This window comes from Lepidothrix coronata, unplaced genomic scaffold, assembly GCF_001604755.1.
Source record: "Lepidothrix coronata isolate B3197 unplaced genomic scaffold, Lepidothrix_coronata-1.0 Scaffold62, whole genome shotgun sequence".
In the NCBI taxonomy this organism is placed as follows: domain Eukaryota; kingdom Metazoa; phylum Chordata; class Aves; order Passeriformes; family Pipridae; genus Lepidothrix; species Lepidothrix coronata.
Genome location: NW_016690242.1, coordinates 2585735 through 2607774, shown reverse-complemented (window position 1 = coordinate 2607774; position 22040 = coordinate 2585735). Strand labels below are relative to the sequence as shown.

Here is a 22040-nt window from a genome sequence, read left to right as displayed (position 1 = left end):
TGAAAGTTAATGCCTGAAGCAACACAAACCTGAGGTAAACATCACATGACTTAGAAGTAACTCCACTATCTTTTGTCCACAGTGAACTGGGGAAGAGGTGAAATTGGGGAAAAGTTAAATTTATCCATAGAAATATAAGATTCTTCAAGTAATTTTTAAAAGCATCTATTAAAGATAGAACAGCACAGCTCCAAACCCACATAGAAAAGAGTCAATATCTGGCAATTCAGAGCATACTGTTTTTAAAAAAACTACAGCAGAGCACTTCACTACCAGATAGAACTTGCAAACTTACCTACAGGTAAGGGTTAGGGTTACAAGTCTGGGACAAGTCCTTACACTCCTAACGCCTTCCTCTGAACTCACATACTGTTTGGTCCTATGTGGTTGCCACAAAAATGCTGTTTACTCACTGCAGCAGTTACTGAACTTCTGCACTTTTCTCACTGGTTCATAGTTCAAAGGTGGAGGATGTCTCTGACAAACTGCTGCCCCGGCCTCGCAGCTTGCACCACACCAGGGCTCCCTGCCGTCACAGCGGCTGATTCTCTGGCTTTGGCAGGTGCTCTCAATCCTACCACGGTGTTCTACAGGTGACACTGACCTCGCTGATGGGCATGCACAGAGTTCACCAGCACTACCGTTAGTTGCAGATTGCCATTTGACACTCAATTTGCACATTACCTTACCAGAAGTGCCTCCCTTCTTCTAGACTTATGATCTAGTTTCGCAGGAGCCTTCCATCACTCCCGTCTAGAGCTGGCTCAGTGACCGGCGGCATCCGGGGCCGGCCGGCACGGTTCGCCCCGCTGGACCGGGGCAGCACACGCCGGGAAGGGCTGTGCCACCCTGCGGGTCACAAGCAGGGGACCAGGGGACACGCTGTTCCGTTTCTGGCACTGGCAGCGACAAGTTACTTATCTAAGCACACCCCGGGCCGTTCTGGGCCGCTCACTGCCCTTGCCCAGGCTCGCTCTCCCCGCGCAGGGTGGCACGGACGGGTGTCCCCCGGGCCCGCCGCTACCCGAATGTTCCCCCCCGTACCTTTCTGAGGGCCGCCCGCAGGTCGCGGTGCTGCGGGGTGTCACCGCCGTCCCTTGGCCCCGAGCTGCGGCCGCGCAGGGCCGAGCCCAAGCGCGCCCAGCGCCCGCCGCCCCGCAGCGCCATGGCCGTCGCGCCCGGTCCCGCTCCAAAGGCAAGGCCGAGGGCCGCCAAAGCCTGTCCCGGTCCAAGAGCCAAGGGCGAGGGCAGCCGCCGTGCCCGACCAGCTGGCCCGGGTCACCCCGGCAGCCCCTGCCCCGCCCCGCGCCGTCCCGTCCCGTCCCCTCCCTCCTCCCGCTCTTCTCTTCCCCGCAGCAAGCCACGGTAGCTCTCGGGTTACGGGCAGGTTTTCTTTAATGCCAACGAACAGCCATGAAGCGACCGACAAGCGGGTGGCGAAAGGGCCCCGCGCAGCGACAGGAGCCGGCCCCGCCGGGGAGCAGGGCATAGCCGGCCCTGCTGAGCGGCCTGTGCGGGTCTCGGCAGCTTTCGGGTGGGTTTCTGTATTTTTGTAAGGAGAAATAGAAGATAACAAGAAATCCGCTCCTGTGCTAGTTCAACGCGGACCGGTGGCGGTAGGGACACGCTAGTGACTCCGTAGGGGTATAGGAGCAATGTCTGCTCCGGGGGCAGGCGCAGGGGCCGTTCTTCTAAGCGATGACACAGCCTCCCTTCTCCTTGAAGGGATTCTTGTCCTCGGGAACCCCCTTCACCAGCGGGTCTTCGCCCGACCGCTCCTCGATGTAGTTCTTGATCTCTTCGGAGCACTTGGACACCTCGAGGGAAAGGACAGAGAAGAAGCTGCGTTATGACCGGAGCTAATGAACATCAGAGGAGGGAACCCGTGAATTCACAACTTTCTCGTTTACCTTCCCGCCAAGCATAAAACATCTGACCACAGAGCAAGCACTAAGCAGATGCAGACTCAGCTTCTTTCCTCTTTTTTCACAGCCTGATATTCACAGAACATGTGAGTATCTCTGGGAATGTATATGCCACTTGTAACAGCAGCTGCTGCGTACTTAAACTTGCATTTAAGTTTACATAAACTTAGTTATCCAACGTAGTTTTATTAGGCTGCAGATCACACTCTTCCTAAGCATTGGCATGACAAGCATTGGCATGACTTACGGTCAATGGTTTCAGGGTCAGTAACTTTCAATTCAGCTTTAAAGTATTCATGTCTTTATGTGTTTTTCCCAAACAAAACATTCAGCAGTGATTTTTCAGTGGTAATACAAATTCTTACTTTGTGGTTCTACTAGAGCAACGATGCATCTCGAGTGACAGTAAAGACCTGACTGGGAAAGACAATATACTTACAGGTTACGCGGGGTTATTTTGAACAATAGTTAATAGAATAGTCTATTTTGTTATGAAAGAACATAATACACATAACACTATGCGTGGCATTCATAGCAAACTAGCACTGATGTAGGTAAGCCTGCACAGAACCTGCCCGTGGAGAAGAAATGTGTTCAGTTTTTGTTCACTGAGACAAGAGAACATGCAGTGACAGTATCTGGGGAGCACGAGAGTGCACAAGCGAATCTCACGAGCTCCAGAGGTTCCTTATCCACAAACTCCTCTTGCTTCCTTTCCCTGTGTCAGCAGAAACTGTCCTTAGATGCTCGAATACCTGACATGCCTGAGGACACACTCTTGCTCTGTCCCCACCTCCTCCCTTCCTACCCGCAGTCCCTGCAGTGGCACAGCTGTGCAGCGTCAGCAGCAGGAACCAGCTGTTGGCTAGGCCACTAGATGATTAGTATTTCTAATTTAAGGCCTTTTGCCTTCTTTGTTAATTATATTTTACTTCATAGGTAGAACTATAACAAGAGAACCAATGAATTTGCCTGCTCTATCACAGACAACAGAGCACGACCTGTGCAAAATTAAGCTTTACGCTATCAGAAAGAATAGACTTTATTCCCAGTTAAACAGTGTATAAAATAAAATCTAGCTGCCTTTGGACCTACAAATCCCATTGTATGTCTTACTCTTCTCTACCTTGCAAACCCTGTTCATTCAAATTGGGGCACCTTATCCCGTAGTAAAGTTGTGCTCCAAAGTCTATGCAGGACCAAGGTTTGTTTTACTTCAGTCAGCATTACCAGGATCATTCTCATTTATAAGAAAAAAAAAAGCCTGCTTAAATACACATTCAAACATTTTTAATCATTCAAAAAATTATTCAAAAGGACACTTCCTTTTTGTGCTGTAAAGGTATAGGAAGGAGTCAAGAAAACTTTGGCTAAAGTTTTTACTTTTGGTAACAACAGAAGTGTGGCTTCTGCATTTCCCTGTCCCTGTACCAACCATACACGTACCAGGGGACTGTGGTGACTATAACACAGATTTCATTCTCACAGTGAAACTTCTGTTACAATGCACTGGTAAAACTGAGCATGCTGTCTGTGCTTTATTTCAGGTGAATCTAAAATATCTGTTTCCCTAAAGTGATCAGGCTTTTGGTTTATTTCGAAAATGTAGACAAGTATTATTATTATTATTATTATTATTATTATTATTATTATTATTGTTGTTGTTGTTGTTGTTGTTTTGTTGTTGTTTTGTTGTTGTTGTTGTTGTTGTTAAAGAATAATAATAATAATGAATGATAATAATAATGAATAATAATAATAATATGAAACCTTTAGCTCCTGTAGAGTAAATTTCAGTTGCTTGGGAACTCTCTGAGGGATGATATTGCTATCTATAGTAGTTCAATATCAAGTCCTCAACACTGCTGGAGCTTTAGACTATACCATAACACCTACAATCACCCATACCTAACTCACAGCTAAAATGTAACTCTGGCGTTCTTATTTTCTGGGCTAAACACCTAGACAGGTGATTAGTAACTAGTGTGACTAATGCCACTGATTCCCACATATAAATGTATTTTTAGTCCTAACTAGAAGTGTTTATTTAGGTGTAGTTTGCTTCTGCTGGCATGCAGAATAAGAAAAAAAAAGAATATTAGCTTCACAGCAAGATCAGTTCTACACGTCTTTCATTTATAGAAAATGTAGAAAACCACAAACATTTAACTGGAAAGTACTTCACCTGTGGAAAGGAACAATCAGTGTAAATGTCTAAAAGCACAACTTTTCTATGGGACAAAGCTTGGCGAGTCACGGCTCCGCACCGGCAGCCTTTTGGCTCCTGCCCTCCGCCCGGGAACTGCATAGCGCAGGAAGAGGGAAGCCGGGGCAGAGAGCGGTGCTGCGGCAGGGCTTCCCGCCGCACAGCACCCATCTCCTGGCACCGACAGGTCCCAGCGCGTTCTGTATACAGAGGAGAGGAACACAGCGCGACGTGCTCCTCCCTCGCCTGGCAGGGCTGCCTTGTGCCGGCCTTGAGCTCCAGGGTCTCGCGGGGAGGGGAAGCCAAGGGGTGCCAAATGCACCGGGAACAGCCCCGGCCGGCGCGCCCATGCCAGCCTCTCGCGGCGCCTTCTCCCGCGGTGGTGCGCTCCTTTCCCCCCGCTCCACAGTCACCCCTGGGAAGGACCTACGCGGTGTTAGCGGTGCCGTGCCGACAACGCTGTCCCCGACCCCTGATCCAAAGCGGGTGGCAGGAGCCGTCGGTGCAAACCGCAGCCGTCCCAAAACATCCAGGGCTCTCCGGAGGAGCGGCTCTCACAGCCTCGCCGCCCCAGGCCCCCCCGCCCTCCCAACGTGCCCCTGGCCGCCTCATGAGCCCCCGCACCTCCGTCCGGGGACGAACGGGCTGCTCCCCGCCCCAGCCCCGGCCCTGGCGTCCGCCCCGGCGGCAGGGCAGCTTCGAGTCCTTTCTCCGCGCCCGCTCACCGGCTGCCTCTCCAGCTTCACTTCTTTCCGGAGCTGCTCCACTTCCATTTTCAGTTTGTCCTTCTCGCTCAGGTCCTCGATGTTGATGGCTGGCATCGTCTACACTGTCAAAGAGCGCAGGGAGGGAGAGAGGGACAACAAAAGGTTACGTCTGGGCAGCGAGGGCGCCGGGGCCGGAGCCCCCGGGCGGTGGCGGAGCGGTGGGACGGCCGCCCCCGGCCCGCCCCCGGGCTCACTCACACGCTGCCGTCCGAGTTGCCCCGCTGGTCGGCGGCGACCGCTTCCTCTCCGGCGCGCCCGCACCCCTTCTCCGTGCCGCTCCGGCCTTTAAACCTTCACGCTAATCCCCCCTAACCGGATTAGAGCCCTCCGTCCGGGCCGACTCCGCTGCCGGGGCGTTGACACGGGCCCTGCCTGCACAGGGAGGTCCGGCCGTCCCGGAGGGCCCCTGGGCAGTGCGTTCGGTCCCGCCGCCGCAACGGCGGCAGGAGCTGGGAGCTGGAGGACCCTGCTGTGCTGATCTCTCCGGCCTCTCCCTCTTCACCACTGCTGCGGAGAAAACGCAGCGAGGTCGGCTGGGGTGTTTGGCCCAGCTGTGAAATCTTTCTCCCCGACACCTCCTTCTCCTCTTCCACCTTCTGACCATCACAGTGTCTCATGCTTCTCCATGCCACCAGCATCCTTTGGCTCTGTGTTACTCTGCCCAGCAGCTAGGGTAGAAGCAGGTGGTTTGCATGGGCACATTCCTTGATACTTGTGCATTACCATCACGAAGGGACTGGACTGAAAAGGTAGAGAGGGGAAGGAACCAACTCTGATGTTAACTGCCCCAGCAGGCAGCCAGCCCATCAATGCCAGACACAGCAACTTTTGTTGGTAGATGTGTCTGCAAAGCAGAATTGCAGCTCTGCATGAGACAGTTATTGTGCCAGGCTTGCATCAAGGGTCTCTGGAATCATGGAGTTAGGAGAAGTGTTGAGAGTGGAGTACTCCACATAAGAGAAGTGAGGGTTTCAGAAGACACAAGAAGGAGCTAAGAAACTCTTCACCTGTGGTTGCATACATCTTTGAGGTCTAAATACCAAATAGAGCGCTATGCTCTTTAGAACAGGGTGGTCCCTCCCTGCCTATTTGTACAGCCCCTAGCATCTCTCATCCTAGCAGCTGCTTTCCTACAATACCACTGGAGGCAGAACTCAGAACCCTTCAGACAGAACATAGCTGCAGGCCATTAAAATGGGCTTGTAGGCCTTCTGTTATCTAGCAATTCAAAGGTCCATATAGGCAATCACCCTTCTCTCTTTCCAACTCTTTTTTTCCTATTAAATACACTCATTTCTCCTCCTCTCCCCACTCACCAGATATAAGCAGCTGTCTGCAGTATGTAAGATTTACATCTTTCTTCTCCAATGCTCTTCCTATAGTACTCTTGGGGTCCGTATTCCTTTTATTTTAGCCAGTTCACTAAAATCAGTTTTTCTCCCTCTGTCTATTATCTCTCCATTCCCAGCTGTTGATATGCAACTTCTACACTCACATAATCTACACTGACAGCTGCATCTCCAAACTCCACCAGCTGCTGGTCCTGGGCCAGTCAAAACAGAAGGAAGGAACTGGCCAGCCAGAGTCTTAGAGAGGCCAGGGCTGTTGCAGGAGCAGAAGCACTGTGGTGTGGAGAGGCAGAGAGCATGTGATGTGGTGGTGGTGGGCAAAGGTGCGGGAGTGAGCTGAAGGTGGGTTCTGGTACACCATTGACCTAGTTAGGGTTGGAAGAACTTGGTATCCATAGCTCTGTAATGGAAAGCCTCCAGAGAGCTGTTTGCTGACATGACTAGCTCTGTTGATGGAGTCAGTAGTCAGTAATGGACTTTCTACCACTTGCTGTGTTAACTTTTACTGTATTTCATGTATTTTTACAGATATTTACCTAATCTGAGTTATAGCAAAGGAGAAGCTAAAAAGCAGCATTGATGGATAGGTGGCTTTAGCTCACACTTTGATTGGTATGTGTGTGTGCACAGAGGAAATGAAAAATATGGAAAAATGGTGTTTGCATTATAGCATTCACTTTGCTGCTATTATTTTAAGTGGTATTTCAATTACTTTGTTTGCAACTCAAAAAATTATGATGAAAACCAAAGCACATCAGTCTAGGACATCATATTAAAGACCATCATATTAAAATCACTTGAGAGTTTCCAGTATTAGAAGGATGACTTTTTGCTTTCTTCTGGAAATAGAAAATGTATGTTTTTTTTAATTTGTTTGTTCTTTCCTGCCAGAGAGACATAAACTTTACTATAATTGCTCTGCCTAATAAGATGAGCAAATTCCCTAAAAATGAGGACACCTGTTAGTAACAGTTGTAGCTATAAAATACTAAAGGATGGCAGATGTGTCCCACAGTGATGACTCAAACTGTACCAGGGTTTATTTTCTTGTCACTAAAGCACCCACTTATCCTTTGGCAACTGGAGATTCTAAAAAAAAAAAAAGAACAGTGCTAAAAATGGAGAGAAAGAGGTGCCATTCATATCCTTTCAGAAGACATGTAGGTGGGGTAGGGATTAAATTTACTCCTTTCTTGCCTTTAAGAAAATTAAAATTATGTCAGAAAATCAGAAAACTAGGTTGTAATCCTTCATGATATAAGAAAAGCAGAGAAGTCATGGAGAGAAAGTCAGCTCCTGAAATAATCAGGGTGCTATTAAGTTCCACCTCCTTACAGCCCCTACGGACTCTGCTGCTTTCCTGCAGGCCACAGATTTCCAGGGCCCTGTATCTCAACCCCATCGGCAGCAGCGCTGGCCTGCAGGGCTTTGGCCAACGCCATTGCTGTAAAGGGAGCAGAGAAGAACAATAGGAGATCAGATTATCTTGTTGTTATCTATGGAGAGCACGCCTAATTTGCAGCCACTCTTATCTCTCTTACTGAATTCTATCTGGAGTAAACACTAATTAATGTAATGTCTCTAATAGATTAGAGAGGGGAAAGTATGCTGTTCGCCACTCATCCCTTTCTTCCCCTGATCACAACCCATTACCTAGTGGGATTAAAATCTGCAGAATAAACCAAGTCATGATATTTCCTGAAATCCATCTCTCTTTGCACTGGCCAGAGGTGTCATCGATTCATCTCCGTGGGTTTTCCCAGAATCCAAGCCCTTTGACGATGCTTCGGTTTTCTCAAATTCATCAGCGTTTTACACAACAGTATTAAACTAATTACGCGCGTTTGCTTCAGTGGCACTCGCTAGGCAGCCTGTACTTGATCCAGCTGTATCAGGACCTGCAGCAGGCTAAGCCTTTGATTTTCGGCGTCCCACCGCCCTCTACCCGGAGCCTCCGAATAGAGAGCGGCCTCAGGGGGGCGACGGCGACGGGGCGGGTAGAGAAGGCTTTCGCTAAGTGACCCGTCACGCATTTCGCCGTGATTAACAGGAAATGCTCTTTGAGCATCGTCCCGTAATGTGAGGAGGGCGGGGGACGGGACCGCCGGGGACCCCAGCCAGCTCCCCGTAGCCACGCAGCGGGAGCTCCTCCGCCATGGGCGGTGCAGCCCGGCGCGGAGCCAGCCCCGGCGGTGCCCCCCGCCTGATCTCGCTGCTCCCCCCGACGGCGGCGGGGCAGGGGGGGCTGCCCGCGCCCCCCGGGCACACGCAGGCGCGCAGCTGCCGCGCCCAGGTGGCGGCCGGGTCAGCGGGGACCTCCTGCCCCGCTGAATCAGACCTTCCCCTCCCACCACATGCGCAAGGAGGGAGGTGGCCCGGGGCAGCCGCCTCGCTGCATATAAAGCGCTGCCGTCGGGCGGTCCAGAGCCGCTCGCTCTCAGGACCCTGCTGCCGCCCGCCCACCGCGACATGGACACGGGCCGCCGCCTGCCGCTGCCCGCGCTGCTGCTGCCGCTGGCCTGCGCCGCCCTGGCGCAGCGCTCCCTCACAGGTAGGAGCGGGCGCTCGGCGGGACCCCGCGGGGCACACGTGGGGGGCTGCGCGGGGCTGGGGCCGCCTGTGCCGGCAGTGCCCTGAGCCGCTGGTATCTCCCGCAGAGAAGCAGCGCGCCTGCCTGCTGCCCCCCGACGACGGCCCCTGCCGCGCCCTGGTGCCGCGCTGGTACTACGACAGGCACACGCAGAGCTGCCAGGAGTTCACCTACGGGGGCTGCTACGGCAACGCCAACAACTTCCTCACCTTCGACGACTGCGAGAAAAACTGCTGGACCATCAAGAGTGAGTCCAGGGACCGGCAGTGCCCCAGAGCGCCCCGGGGTGGCAGGGGGCTAGAGGGGATCTGCGGGGACACCGGGGAGGCTGCGCAGTTTGCGGGATGCTTTGAACCCACCCGGTGTGTCATAGAGTCATAGAATTGTTAATGTTAGAAAAGACCTTTAAGATCATCGAGTCCAAGTGATGTCCCTCCTGCTTGTTGCTGCTTCTTGCTGATGTCAATTTTAGGCAGAGAAACCAGAATGAGTTGTCTCAGACATGACATGTGGAATTTATCTATTGCCGGAATTTAATATTGCACCTACTGGCTAATCAATGCATCAGATTCCTCCTGTAAATCTTATCCCACTTTATTAAAGAATGTAGGTGGGACAAGCTGGGACTTGCTTACAGCTGGAGTAATGATGTTAACAATAACAACACTACCATGTTGTTCTGTCTGTGAAGAATGATTTTACAGAGGATGAAATTATTTCTATTGCAGAAGTGCCCAAATTATGCCGGTTGGAGGCTGATGGAGGACCTTGCAGGAGTTATCTAAGAAGATATGCCTTTAACTTGAGCTCAATGAGGTGTGAGGAATTCATCTATGGTGGCTGTTATGGAAATGGCAACAACTTCAGAGATTTGCAGTCTTGTGTGGACCACTGTCTGCCAGAAAGAAGTAATGGTTGTTCCAAATTCTTAATAAAATAGATGATTTAAAAGTGATATGAAGATGATACTTTATTTGATATTTTCCTCTGGATACCCATGCCGTGGTAATTTTGAAGACTTCTGTGAAGCAGAAGTTTATATTGTCCACATTAATTTTAATGTGTTACTTGTCTCAGCTGTTACTGAAAGAGCAAAAATGCTGTGGCCTAAATACTTCCACGGCTACATGCAACTGATTTCTTGACTTCTAGAGTCAAGGTACAGGTGTAGCTGAAGGGAAATAACAGGGTTGGAGATCTGTGTTGAGCCAGATGTGTCAGACATTGTGGCAGTCGTGTTCAGGGCAGTGATACCGTAATATAAAGCAGAAGTGCCTTTCTAAAATTCAGGCCTGAGAGATGGTGTTAGGAGGCTTGGGTTTTTGGCACTCAACAGCTCAGATTCTGATAGAAGTTTTGCCTGATGTGATTCTTCACTGTCTCTCCATATAAGCTTTAAATAAGAAAGGTTGTAACTATGAGCAGGTGACTATAGCTAAGCATTGTCATGACCACCAGGTTAATGTCCAGTGCAAGATAGGATCTTTGAAGAAGAGAGATCTACCAGAGTGTATCAAAGCTATCACTGCTTAACCTTTATTAGTGCTTGATGACAGTTATTTGCGACTGATGACAGACTGTCAGCATTTTCTTAGGTGAATGGTGAATTATTTTTAATTTCTCTGTTACACATCCAGTGAGCTGATAAAAGGTTTACAGCAGGAAAAGTAAAATTTTGTTGAGGCAAAATGAAACATGATTCTTTTCAGAAAAGCGGTGGAATTTGTATTTTTTGCTGAAAGCATACAGAATTTGCTGGCAAAATTATAGCAAAATAGTGCCTTTATTTTCTCTACAGAGGTTGTTCCACTGAAATTATTGTTATATTTCTATATAGAAGGAATAAGACTATGTAAATATCTCAACTATCATACACATGGCACCACAAATGGGCAAAGCTATGAATTTCAGTTGTGGGACAATAATCCTGTTTTCTGGGCTGATCTGTTGCTGTCTCAAATTCGCAACTCACAGGAATTAGATGCAGTAAGTCTCTGAAGTCTTCAGTAATAGTCATGTCAGTTCACTGAGGGGAAAAAAAGCAGTTTAGACACAAAATTTATTGCAGGGTAAATTTTAAGAAGCCATGCACAGAGATGATATTTATATAATTTTTCTTCCTCTCTCTTATGTTTTTCTTTGTTGTTTTTTTTTTTTTCCCCAAGCTGGTCCCTTGCTATGCTATAGCCCTAAGGATGAAGGACTGTGTTCCTCTTCTGTGCCTCGCTATTACTATGATGCCAAGACTAAATCATGTAAGGAGTTCAAATACACTGGCTGTGGTGGAAATGCCAATAACTTTGTTACTGAAACAGATTGCTACAATGTCTGTAGAAAAGGTAAGATTTTTTTTATTTTGTCACTCATAAGCAGGTAAAGCAATCCACATACAGCAGCCAGTATTCGCAGTGTTCTTTTACTTGCCTTGGGTTGCTACAGGGGTATGCTTTTTGCATTTTGGACTTGATGTTTTCACATTAAGGGAAAATTGAAAAGCAATGCTAAATCCTTCTGGCAAGATCAGTGCAATGGAGGTGGTTACACCATATATTAATGAAGTGTAGAGAAGGCCACACAAAAAGACTGAGCCCACTTACTTACTGGAGCCCACAAGGAATCAATCTTTAAACTGCTCAGTACCTGCATGAACACTAATTAATATATCCTTTTATTCTGCATATTTTTAAAATAAGATTAAAGTGAGTTGTGAAATCAATTTACCTTTTCCCTTAGTATTTTCAGAAGTTACCATCCTACCTCGATTCCCTGCTGTTAACTCCCATTTCCTATTCCCATTACTAAAGATTTCTGCCTCATTAATTGTGCTGAGTAAACTGTTTCTGTGGCCTTGGGGGGAAGGCTTGGAATGATAATAGATTTTTCCTAATGGTTTTATTTAAACCAGCTACTGGCTGTGCTTGTAAATCAAAACAGTTATGCTTTTACTTGCAGTCATATGTTCATACCAGCTATTAAAAGTTTTAATACTCTAGTTTAACTCATTTAATATGAAAATAAGTGTGAGAGAGAAAAGCATAATTGTGTGTTGTTCCCTGGAAGATTCAGGAAGCAGACACGGCACAGTATTTTAAAAATTGATACTAATGGGAAAAGAATTTAAGACTGTATCTAGCATGTACATTGCCTTTGGAAAATAGGAAAAAAGAAAAACTTTAAAAGTAGCTTTGTTTTAAACACGAAATGCATGAGAGTGGAGTACTTCAGTATTGAAGATATGTAATCTGAAGTCTTAAGTTGGAAGACAATTCTTCGGGAAATCAAGAGCTGGGGCAAGGATTGCACCCCAAGCACTGTCCTCAGAAATAAAAATATTGCTTGCCAGTTAGTCATGACATTAATATTTCTGTGGATGACAAATCTGAGTGTGTCTCTGCCATTGTAGTATTATAAGAGAGTCTTTAATAGCATGCTAAGTTTATCTGAGATGCTTGTGATTATCTAATTTGCATCTATTAGTACCTGTGAAGTGGTAGGGCCAGGCTCCAGTCTGGAGTGTGCAGGGAGAGAGGAGGAAGGAAACTGCCTCTTCAGCATCTGACCTCCATGCTCTGTCCCTGCCCATGCCCAGCCAGATCCACCTGTGTGTTCTTTCTTCCTCACTTTTTTTTTTTCTGGAAGAAAGAAGTAGGGAAATGCTGTCTGTCTGGTAAGTGGAGCACCAGGATAGCCAAACATCAAGCATCAGTTATAAGCTTTTTCACCAACTTCTGAATTTCACAATTCAGTAAGGCTTGGTACAGCCAAAGACCAAAGTTAAGGGCATAATTAGTGCTAATTAATGTACTGCTGTACATATTCATTTCTATAGCTTGGGAGTGCATGGCAATATCAAGCAAATAATTCAGGCAACTTAAGCCACTCCTGTCCTACTCCCAGAATTTCCTCCTCAGAATCTTTCTTGTTACCTTCTGGAGTCTCAAGTTGAATTCAGTTGACCTTCCCTGTGCAAATATACAACTGCTCACTAAATTCACCTATAGTGTTTTAAGTGAAAAGGTTTCTGATTAATTTAATTTCAAAAAAGTTTATATTGGAAAAGAAAAATGCATTGGGGTGACAGCAAAAGGATTGAGAACTGCTGCTAGTATATAAGTAGCAAAAAGACAAAGGTTTTCTATCAAAAGTGTTTTCTGAACTGCACTCGAACATTTCATGCAGCCTTTGTAAGCATTTCTGGAATTAACTCTGACTGTCTTAGGCCACTCTGCAGCTTCTCTGAGTTTTGTGCAGAAAACACATTTCATCTCTTGATCTCCCTTAAGCACCAGTTATATTTTAGCCTTTTCCCCACTGTTCAGAGAAATGTAATGATAATTTGAGTTTTTTTACTTGTGTATGGTTTTTGGTTTGGTTGTTGGGTTTTTATTTTTTTTTTAGGGAGAGCAGTGTATTTAATTTCATTCTGCTTCACTGGATAAGGACAGCTAGATAAGACTTTGATGACTGCTCAGGAAAAGGGCAGCAAAGTAGGATTCCAGTACCAAAGGTGAACACACTGGAGGTCTTACAGTGTGTGAGAATAAGGTGTGCAAAACACATTTTACAGTTTCTGATTTGTTCGTTATTATTGGACAACTGTTAGAACAGCATAACATGAAAAAACCCCCTGCAAACAATAAAGAGTAGTAACAGTTTTGTCATGCTGTTTCCTTAAATCCCTCCTTTGTTTTGTTAGCAGGGACTCAGAAACCGAGAATCAACAAGCCAATGAGTGTATCTCGCAGAAAAATAATGAGAAAACTGATTAAAAAACCTCAGATGTATAACCAGAAGTCTTAAAGCTGATGTGCACTTGGATGTTTGAAACACCTTCTGTTGATTCCACTTTATTCTTTTGTAAGGTAGTTTCCACACAGTTTTATACTGACATGGTTCTGTCTTTCAGAACTCATTTTTATCTAACTTACTGTTTTATAAAGAACTGCATTTAATAGAGGAATGAACCTAAGTTTGGTTCTTCTGCTGTCTTGTCTTTGCAATAATACTTTGGCAAAGACAGGTGTTTAGATTTCCATGTTTTTATGGGGGAATATTACTACCGCCTTAGGAGAATATTTCAGCTGTTGCAAATCAATTAAAATTTGAAAAGTCAATTGTCTCTTAGAATAATTAAGAAGAGAACAACAGTTAAAGTCTACCACGGATTTTTTTTTTTTTTTTTGGCATCCTCTGCTTGCTAAAGAAAAGGAACATTTCAAAAGTATGTTCAGAGATTTATTGCCGTGGCATTTTACACACTTTGGCACTATCATTTAAATAGACTGTCTTTTACAGTTAACATTCATAGTCAAAGCTTTCAGAAGTCTTCATAACAGTAGAAGAAGTATAAACTTGAATCCAGTTCGTCGCACAAGAGAGAACTGGGAGTAGGGATACATTGATAAACACTCTGACAAAGGCAATGAATAAGCTAGTTGAGTATTAAAATAACAATGTAGCCATTACCTTTCATGACATTTGAAATTTCTGTTAAGTTACACTCCAGATTCTTGTATGACATAAATCAGCGTATTTGTACTGATTTTATGCTGATTACATCTGCAGAGGATCTTGATATTTGTGTTAATGCAGTGGCTGTTAGAGCAGAACAGCAGGAGCTTCTGCAAAAGTGTAATCCCTCTTTTGAAGGCACTGTTTTATTTCTTATGGTAGATTATGCCTATGGTGATATTGCACATTCTTGTATGTTTTGTATTTCAGTAACGTCTGAATTTCAATTTATTTCACCTAAATATTTTCTAAATATAAATTTGTAAGTAATGTTAATAAAATGTTTTTTGAGAAAAAGAGAGCTTGGTCTGTCATTATATGAGTTATATACAGCAGTATGTGTAATGGAACCTATTATTTGCTAATTATGACTCTAGCAGAGTTTAGTTGTCTCTTGAATCGTTTCCTTATACAGAGGTCTTCATTTGAAGAAAGCCAATAAATTGCATAGATGTCAGCAGTTTTTGTGGCCCAGCTGGCTCTCTAAAGAGCTACTCTCAAAGGGGTGTTTAGTTAAGCTGATTGTTTGCTGCTGGGTCTCCAGTTGAGTGTTGCACTATCTGGGTAACACGTTGTTTGCTTGCTTGAAACTACGTGGCTCTCAGATAGAAAAATTCAGATGTGTACTTTATACCCTTTTCAGAGAGGCAACATGATGGGCAAACTAGTCAAGATTTGTTTTCTTACAGATGTTTCTCTCATTGCTGGATTTTTAATTAAAGCAGTTGTCTGTGCTTGCCACAGTTTTTTAGTTCTTGGTCTCAGAAACCTTTCTTATTTCAATTAATCTATTGCTTATTGCAGATGAATGAGGAAACTCTGTGTTAGAAAATTGCGGTAACTAGTGACAGTTTTAAGTGTTTGTCCCATGCCAAACCTCTTTGGTAACCAGCCTTCAAACAGAAAGGGGCTAGTCTAAACTCCCTGAAGGAGCCACGGCACTGCCTGTATCACTTCCTCTGCGTTGTGAATTTTGGCCATGCTGTTTAGAGCAGCAGCTCAGAGTGTCCTCTGAATATTTTTTCATATCTAACACTAGTATTTGGGGCACCGTAGCTGCATTTGTTGCAGATTTCTAACCATGGCTTATAGAAACAAAAGCCTGTTTCAGAAGTTAAAGTTCAATTTAGACACTGTTTTTAACTGTAGGGGATGACTGTCTTTTAACAACAGCCCCAGAGTATAGTCTCTGGTAACATGTTTGAGAAATTAGTATTATTCCTTATCTCTCTGGATCTTTGACTTTTGCAGGAGTATCTTTGGATGGGATGCAAAAATGAAAGGGGACCTGAAATTTAAAGAGAGCAGCTCCAGCTCACTGGAGACTTTTTGGTCTTGTAGTTTGGTGCCTTGTCCCACATCATAACATGTCCTGAGCAATGCAATACCCAGCTAATGTCCTGGAAAGGATCCAAGAGTTTATTCTTTTGCTCGTGCCCCATCAGGGGCTCAGTGAGAGCTGTCTTGATGGCCTGGGCTGCACCCAGGATGCTGCAGTGGCCACTGCAGCCCTTTGTAATGCGGCTGCTCTGCAGGTGTTTTCTTTCCTTGAATAAAAACATAATTTAAATTCTAAGGAAAAACATAATTTACAGTCTGAGGGCTTACTGCTACTCAGTGTAATTTCAGAAGCTTGGGGTTTAATCCCTTATCTACCTCATATCACGCAGAAATTTCATGTAAGCAATCCATAATTTTTACAAGGTTTCCTAGCGAGCAGACTCTAGAGTATTCTGGAGGAGGATGAGGGGGCAGGGGAAGAGGAAAGAGGGAGGCCATGGAAGTTTTTTCAGTTCCTTATTGAAGCTATTCCATAAATTGTACCATATTCTCAGGTAAATGCCTTATTCTCTTCTTCCTTCTTCTTTTTTTTTAAGCTACAAAGAATTTCAGCTGTCACTGTGCTGCTTTACTTCACATTCTTAGGTTACTCTAATATCCCTTCAGACGGCTGTGACTTTGACTAATCTAAATAATTATCGTCTACAGCCTTCTGTGTGACTCATGACTTAATTCCCTTTTCAGTTTGCTGATGAAACAACACCAGCCCAAGCTTGGGCCAACTGTTAGTGTTTTGCCATGTTGAAAATTAACGCAGCCCATACCATCCTTCAAATTAGCTTTTATTATAGTAGCCAGTGTCCAGCATCTGGTGTTGTGTGTCACTGTGCAAATTTCTACTGCAGAGGATGGAAGCAGGGATTATAATCACTTGGGTTCATCTTGTCTTGCATAGGCAAACTGCCACTGAAACTCATGACTAGTGATTTGCATGGGGCAGTCATACCTGCCACTGAAAAGTAGTTGCTCGAATAAGCAGATTTTAATAAACTGCATTGCAACATCGCTGCTCTTTAACTTTCATTATGACCCATAATTTCAGTTCATTTCTTAGTGATAACTTGCAAAGAACTACATAAAAAGCTCCATAAAAATGAAAAACTGCACTGATTTTTCATCATAGATCTGTGACAAGAAATTGCTTTGTAAAGTATTTCCAGAGTAGGAGAGTAGCTTCATCTTTTTATTTCAGTGGAATTTTAAGTGTCAAAAAGAGAAAAGGAAAAAAAATCCATGGGGAATATTGTGGAATCCCTGTGGTAATATTTTTATTGATAAACTAAATGATGGTGAGCAGAATTCAGCCCATCTCATTTTAACAGTGATTTAACCCAATAAATGGCTTTCTTGCGGCTCCATACTTTAGGAGCAAACTGGCGATGAGTTCAGCTTGTATCCCTGGAGTCAGATTTCTGATTGCCAGAAGCATCCTTGTTTCTTTGCCACTTCTCATCAGCTGAGGAGGTGAAAAACATAGAACATTATTTTAGAAAAAAATCATCTATTAGAAATAATGTGCCATGTAAAAAAAAAAAAATTAAAAAAATTCCTAAACTTGTGTTTCAGATCACAGATGAGAGGTTTTATCCCTAAGCTTGAAGTCAGCCATACTGCTGGGGGCAGCTGTTCTGATCCAGACAGGGATAATAAATCTGTTCTACTGGATGAATGTAGTCCAGCTATGACTATGTGACTCTGGAAGAACCACATTATGCATGTGCCAGAATTATTATGCATTTATATTAGCATTATTGAAAGCAAAATCTGCCTCATTATCTTTCTGGAAAGAAAGATTATCACTGGCAATAATTAGCACAGAGATACTTGCTTCTCTCATTTTTCAGTATATGGTGGTCCTGTACAGTAATGTCTATCATCTGATAAATTACTTAATTGCTGAGAAGGGTGTTAATCATAGTATATACAGCCTAATGAACGGCAATGATATTTAAAAAGTAATCTATGTAAACAAGATGCATAAAAGCATGCTGTTTGAGATATTAGCCTCTGATGTGATCATGAGTTATAAATTCCAAATTATTTGGAAATGAGCATTCCCAGCTCATACTGGGAACTGAACTATTTATAAAAGAGAAGTTAAAGTTCAGGCAAGTTAAAGACTAATTTATGAAATGTAAAACATTGTATCTATTATGTGGGAATAAAACAAGCCACTTTTAATGAAGGTTCCCTTTGTACTGGCAGCGCTGACCATAATTTCAGATGAATATGGGCAAAACTGATGTCTTCCAGACAATAGGATTAGGTGCCTAACTGCTTGTGTGGGGAGGCTTTTGAATGCAGTTTCAGCTCACAGCACATCACATTGTCTCATTTGGTGGGGCTGAACTTCAAGCTGGTGAGCATACAGTATTATTGAGCCTTATTGTTTTCTCAGGCCAAATCCTTATTAAGCACCTTAATATATTAACTATAAGTTAAATTCTTTAATATATTTGCCATCTGAATTACAATGGTTTTACTCAGTGAGCTTTCTTGGAGGGAGTGTAGTACTCAGGAAGTTTGCAGCAACATTTCTAAGATGGCAATGCCTATTTACATTTTTAAAAGCTTAGTGTGAAATGCAGTACTAAAACTCATAGTATGTAATAAATGCTTATGAACACTATTGTCTATGGGATATTTTTTTTTGTATGTGGGAAGCAAGATAAAGAGGATAGATTATACTAATAAAAGCTATTTAAAGAGACAAGAGAATAAAGGCATTTACTGGCATTACCAAAGCAGAAAAGAGCTTCCCATCATCACAGTAATTTTCAACAAGGAGGAATCTTGAGTTTTACTGATGTTAAAGAAGAATATTTTATAAAAATACCTCCAGTAGAAAACAGCATAACAAGCAAGACTTTTTTCCTCTTTCTCCCTGAAAGGGGGAGGGAAGTCTCATGAGAAAAACAGTTATGACAAATGGTATTTACTCTCTCTCATGGATCCAGGCTGCTGCACTGGAGAACAAGGAACCTGTACAATCCCCCCTGTGCCAGCCAAAGGGATCCTACCACGATTTCAACAAGAGCTGGAGTGAGTCCAAAAACTTCAGTAACCTCTTTTAAGTGCAGAAACATGATCTGGCACAAAGCAGCATTCCCTTGCAGCAGCACGTGTATTTGCCTTACCCGAGCTCTGCTTTGCCAGTGCTCATCTGTGGGTGCAAGCAAATAAACAAAGGCTAAACAAAAAATTTTTGACCTTTATTTTAGTGCCTGCAGAGTTGCTGGATGTATGATGTGAAGGATTACATGCTCTAGTGGGGCAACTAACTCACTGCTTTACTCCACTATGTCTTCAAATGGGATTAGAACTAAAACTGCTATGAAGCCTGTTCTATAAAACACTGGAAAATATCTCTTTTAATATTAAAGGCATTTCCTTGATTAGGTTTTATCAGAGTTTGTTGCTTCCAATTCTGTCAAGAGTCTTCTTTTTAAATCTAAATCAATGTTCAGATAATTAGAGATCAGTTTATATTGAAGGAGGAAATTTAAAATCTCCCTAGTATGGTTTAATTTCATCAGATAGCTTGGATATTCTTCCTTCTGATATATTATACATTAGTAGACACGTAAGTGTAACTTTTGTACTGGCAATTAAAGTGGGTTCCTTAACTGGTCTCATAATAGCTATTTTGCATTCTTCTAGTGTGAATTAACTTAAGCAGTACTAAAATAAAACAGTAAAGTATGAATCACACAGATTCTAATTATCATAAAACTTTTTAAAGCCAGAAAGACTAAAAAAATAAATGTGTCACTGAAGTAGATCTCACCTTATTCTGTTTTCTAATTTTATATTTTCTTCTTTAATCTGGGACTCAAAAAAGATTACAGACTCTGCAGTTATGCTGATGGAAAACTGTTCTTGATCTCCAGATATACAATAAAGAAGCTCTTTCCAAACCTATTGTGATAGAGCTGACAGAGAGTCATCCAACTCTTTACTGCCTCATTTTTTGAAGAGACACCTGCAGTTTTTCTATCCCGAACAGACATGAATGCCTTTGAATACAACAGTGAGCATTCAGTAGCATTTAATATTGAAGTTTTCTTTTTTTCTCAGTTTTGAGAAATCTGATTTCTCAAAAATTGCTTTCTGATTTCAGCCCATAAAGTGTTAGGGAGGAGTGTGCTGAGTCTCAGCTGCAGAGGGTGAGGCTCCAGACCTCAGAGCCTCAAAATGCCCTTGAACTATTTATTGCTGAAACCCTCAGCTCTGTGAAGAAGCCACTGAGAAACAGCTCAGATGGCTTTGTGGAGAGAAAAGAGATGGGTCATATCTTAAGCACTTGAGAAAGGTAAATCAGAGGAAAATAAGATAGTCTCAGCTCTCACACTCTCCCTCCTGATCACGAGCTATTTTTGCTAGTTGTGCAGCAATGTTCATTCCCTGGCTAAGGAATCCTAGGCTGGAAGGAGGAGGGGAGAGCATTCTTTGACTCATTGCACTTCCTCCTGCTTTGCCCACTTCAACAGCCTCTACCTGCACCGTGTTCATGAAAAAACAAGGAACTGCCAGACCCGACCGTGTTCTCAGTGCTTATTAGCCAGGTGAACTCCAAACTCCTTTCAGCCCAGATTTTGCTATGAGTATGAATGACTGTCTTAGCTGAAGTAATGCTGAAAATGCAAATAAGTTTTCCGAGGACATCACAGAAAAACTAAGGATACAAGAGAGTCCATCCTTCTGGGTACACAGGGCACTTCCCATTGCCATTGCCTGGGGAAATCCCTATTCCCAGTGCAAGTCACAGCCTGTGCTGGGAGCATTGCTTTGATTTGAGGAGGACATCTGTCTCAGTGTTGTGCAGAGCTACAGGCAGCTCACTGCAAGAGACATGGGCTGAGGGTACAGAGCAAGAGGAGCAGGGCCTGGGCAGGAACACAGGACTGGGGGGTGTCACTCTGAATGGGGGTGGGGAAGTCGCTGTAGGGAGAGGGAGAGTAGGAGTGAGCAGAGGGGCTCCCACCACATGACCTGGCCTGCTGTGATGCTGAGGCCAGTGACAGAGCCCTCCTTCCCTGTCCCTTTTAGCAAATCCATCCCACTGTCTATTCTGTACAGTATGCTCTGTGATAAAAGCAGCATATTTTATTTCAAGGAGCAATATTGATTTACATTCTTTGAGGACTACATGATAAACTTGTTGGCCACATGGTCATATTACAGCACTATCATACACCAGCCAACATACAAAAAGCAAAAGAAATCAAAAATTCAGCTATCTGGACTTTCACATGGGAGCATAGAATATTAATAGAGCTTTGAAATGCATCACTCTACTGGTCAACAAGTCTAAAAGGTAGTGTTTTTCACCTTTAGACACCTGAAAACATAAAATAATAACAATTTTGTTTTCCAGTTGATGCAATAAATCTCAGCAGCACTGAATGCTTCATAAAGCCCACTAAAGCATGAGTGATATTTTTGCAACTGCTGAATGACTGTGACCGCTCTTTCCCTATGTTACTGCTTTCAAACTAAGCAAATGGGAAAAGAAATGGCAATAAATGCATACCTAGCAGTGGTATAGATTATTGGTAGCATTCATTCACTATGGTCAAACTTATTCCATGAGGAGTAGGCTTGATAAAATCTATTCCATTAGGAGTAGGTTTGATAATGTCTCTTTCAGATGCTTGCATAGTCATGGTCCAAAACATAATTAGGACTGTCTTACTGGGTGGTTTTTTTCTGCTAAATTTCCATTTAAAAGTTAGTTAACGTTCAAGAAAAATGCTTATTTTCCTAATCAGCAGGTGTGAAACTGCCTTGACTCAGTGCACTGCCTTAATGCATATGTTTGGCCTGTACAATGTCCCCTTTACTAGTAATGGAGAGTTTGAAGTCTGTACTTTGGTCTGTTATTTCTTCAGCATTAGTAATGAAGAAGAACCAAAAGGAGCTTGCTGGGTAAAGAACTGCACAATACTGTATCTGTACAGAGAGTGTTTGTACAGCAAAGGTGAAAACAGAAGGGATCAAGAAACAAAGACTGCATTTACAAAGGTGTTTGATTTGTGGGATTTTAATAAGTGCCCAGCTGCCTAACTCCTATTGATAAAGTGGGAATTTCCCAGGAACTTTTAGAAAGTGTCTAGGGTGCCTTATCCCTGTTCTTGGACATTTCTATCTATCTTTATTTATTAAGGTAAATATCTTCAAAAATCTGGTTTCACCTCTCATTTTCAAAGCAGTTGAAGACCAGATGGTTTACAGTTCATGCAAAATGTCCTGCTCAGAATCACACAATTTGGCATTGCCTAACATTAGGACTCTTTCCCTTCTTGTGTGCCAAGTGCCAGGATCTCACCATGCAGTGCTCAGCAGGTTAGG

The 22040-nt window shown here is 43.9% G+C and overlaps 3 protein-coding genes across 6 annotated transcripts in view; 1 reads left to right on the top strand and 2 right to left on the bottom strand.

Annotated features, from left to right (window-relative positions):
- The window catches only part of LOC108498702 (probable acyl-CoA dehydrogenase 6), a 78400-nt gene extending 77224 nt beyond the window's left edge, over nucleotides 1-1176 (bottom strand). The window contains exon 1 of one of the 2 annotated variants that reach the window (XR_001875271.1): nucleotides 1045-1176. Coding sequence is in view for 1 of the 2 variants with exons in the window: in XM_017817725.1 (XP_017673214.1) it covers nucleotides 1045-1167 (123 nt within the window). In the remaining variant the exon portion in view is untranslated. The remainder of the gene's footprint in view (nucleotides 1-1044) is intronic. The other variant, XM_017817725.1, reaches the window with a different exon arrangement.
- Nucleotides 1177-1377: 201 nt separating this feature from the next.
- LOC108498658 (guanine nucleotide-binding protein G(I)/G(S)/G(O) subunit gamma-11) lies at nucleotides 1378-5242 on the bottom strand. Of its 2 annotated transcripts, XM_017817626.1 has the most exons (3): nucleotides 5097-5242; nucleotides 4857-4960; nucleotides 1378-1817 (listed from the first exon to the last, which is right to left on the bottom strand). In XM_017817626.1, the coding sequence occupies exons 2-3, from the start codon at nucleotides 4950-4952 to the stop codon at nucleotides 1692-1694; spliced, it is 222 nt and encodes a 73-aa protein (XP_017673115.1). In that variant the 5' UTR covers nucleotides 4953-4960; nucleotides 5097-5242; the 3' UTR covers nucleotides 1378-1691. The 2 variants fall into 2 exon arrangements, with proteins under 2 accessions (XP_017673115.1, XP_017673114.1); XM_017817625.1 differs by having other exon boundaries at nucleotides 4857-5239.
- Nucleotides 5243-8685: 3443 nt separating this feature from the next.
- Nucleotides 8686-14570, top strand: TFPI2 (tissue factor pathway inhibitor 2). 2 transcript variants are annotated; one of them, XM_017817795.1, is made up of 5 exons: nucleotides 8686-8798; nucleotides 8905-9084; nucleotides 9566-9745; nucleotides 11003-11176; nucleotides 13537-14570. In XM_017817795.1, exons 1-5 carry the CDS (start codon nucleotides 8717-8719, stop codon nucleotides 13635-13637), a joined length of 717 nt encoding a protein of 238 aa, XP_017673284.1. In that variant the 5' UTR covers nucleotides 8686-8716; the 3' UTR covers nucleotides 13638-14570. The 2 variants fall into 2 exon arrangements, with proteins under 2 accessions (XP_017673284.1, XP_017673283.1); XM_017817794.1 differs by having other exon boundaries at nucleotides 13534-14570.
- Nucleotides 14571-22040: the final 7470 nt, after the last annotated feature.

Coding starts and splice junctions, on each gene's coding strand:
- LOC108498658 (XM_017817626.1), bottom strand. CDS start 4,952: ATGCCAGCCATCAACATCGAGGACCTGAGCGAGAAGGACAAACTGAAA. Junction 1,818..4,856: donor TGAAGCTGGAGAGGCAGCCG/GTGAGCGGGCGC, acceptor CTTTCCCTCGAG/GTGTCCAAGTGCTCCGAAGA.
- TFPI2 (XM_017817794.1), top strand. CDS start 8,717: ATGGACACGGGCCGCCGCCTGCCGCTGCCCGCGCTGCTGCTGCCGCTG. Junction 8,799..8,904: donor GGCGCAGCGCTCCCTCACAG/GTAGGAGCGGGC, acceptor TATCTCCCGCAG/AGAAGCAGCGCGCCTGCCTG. Junction 9,085..9,565: donor AAACTGCTGGACCATCAAGA/GTGAGTCCAGGG, acceptor TTTCTATTGCAG/AAGTGCCCAAATTATGCCGG.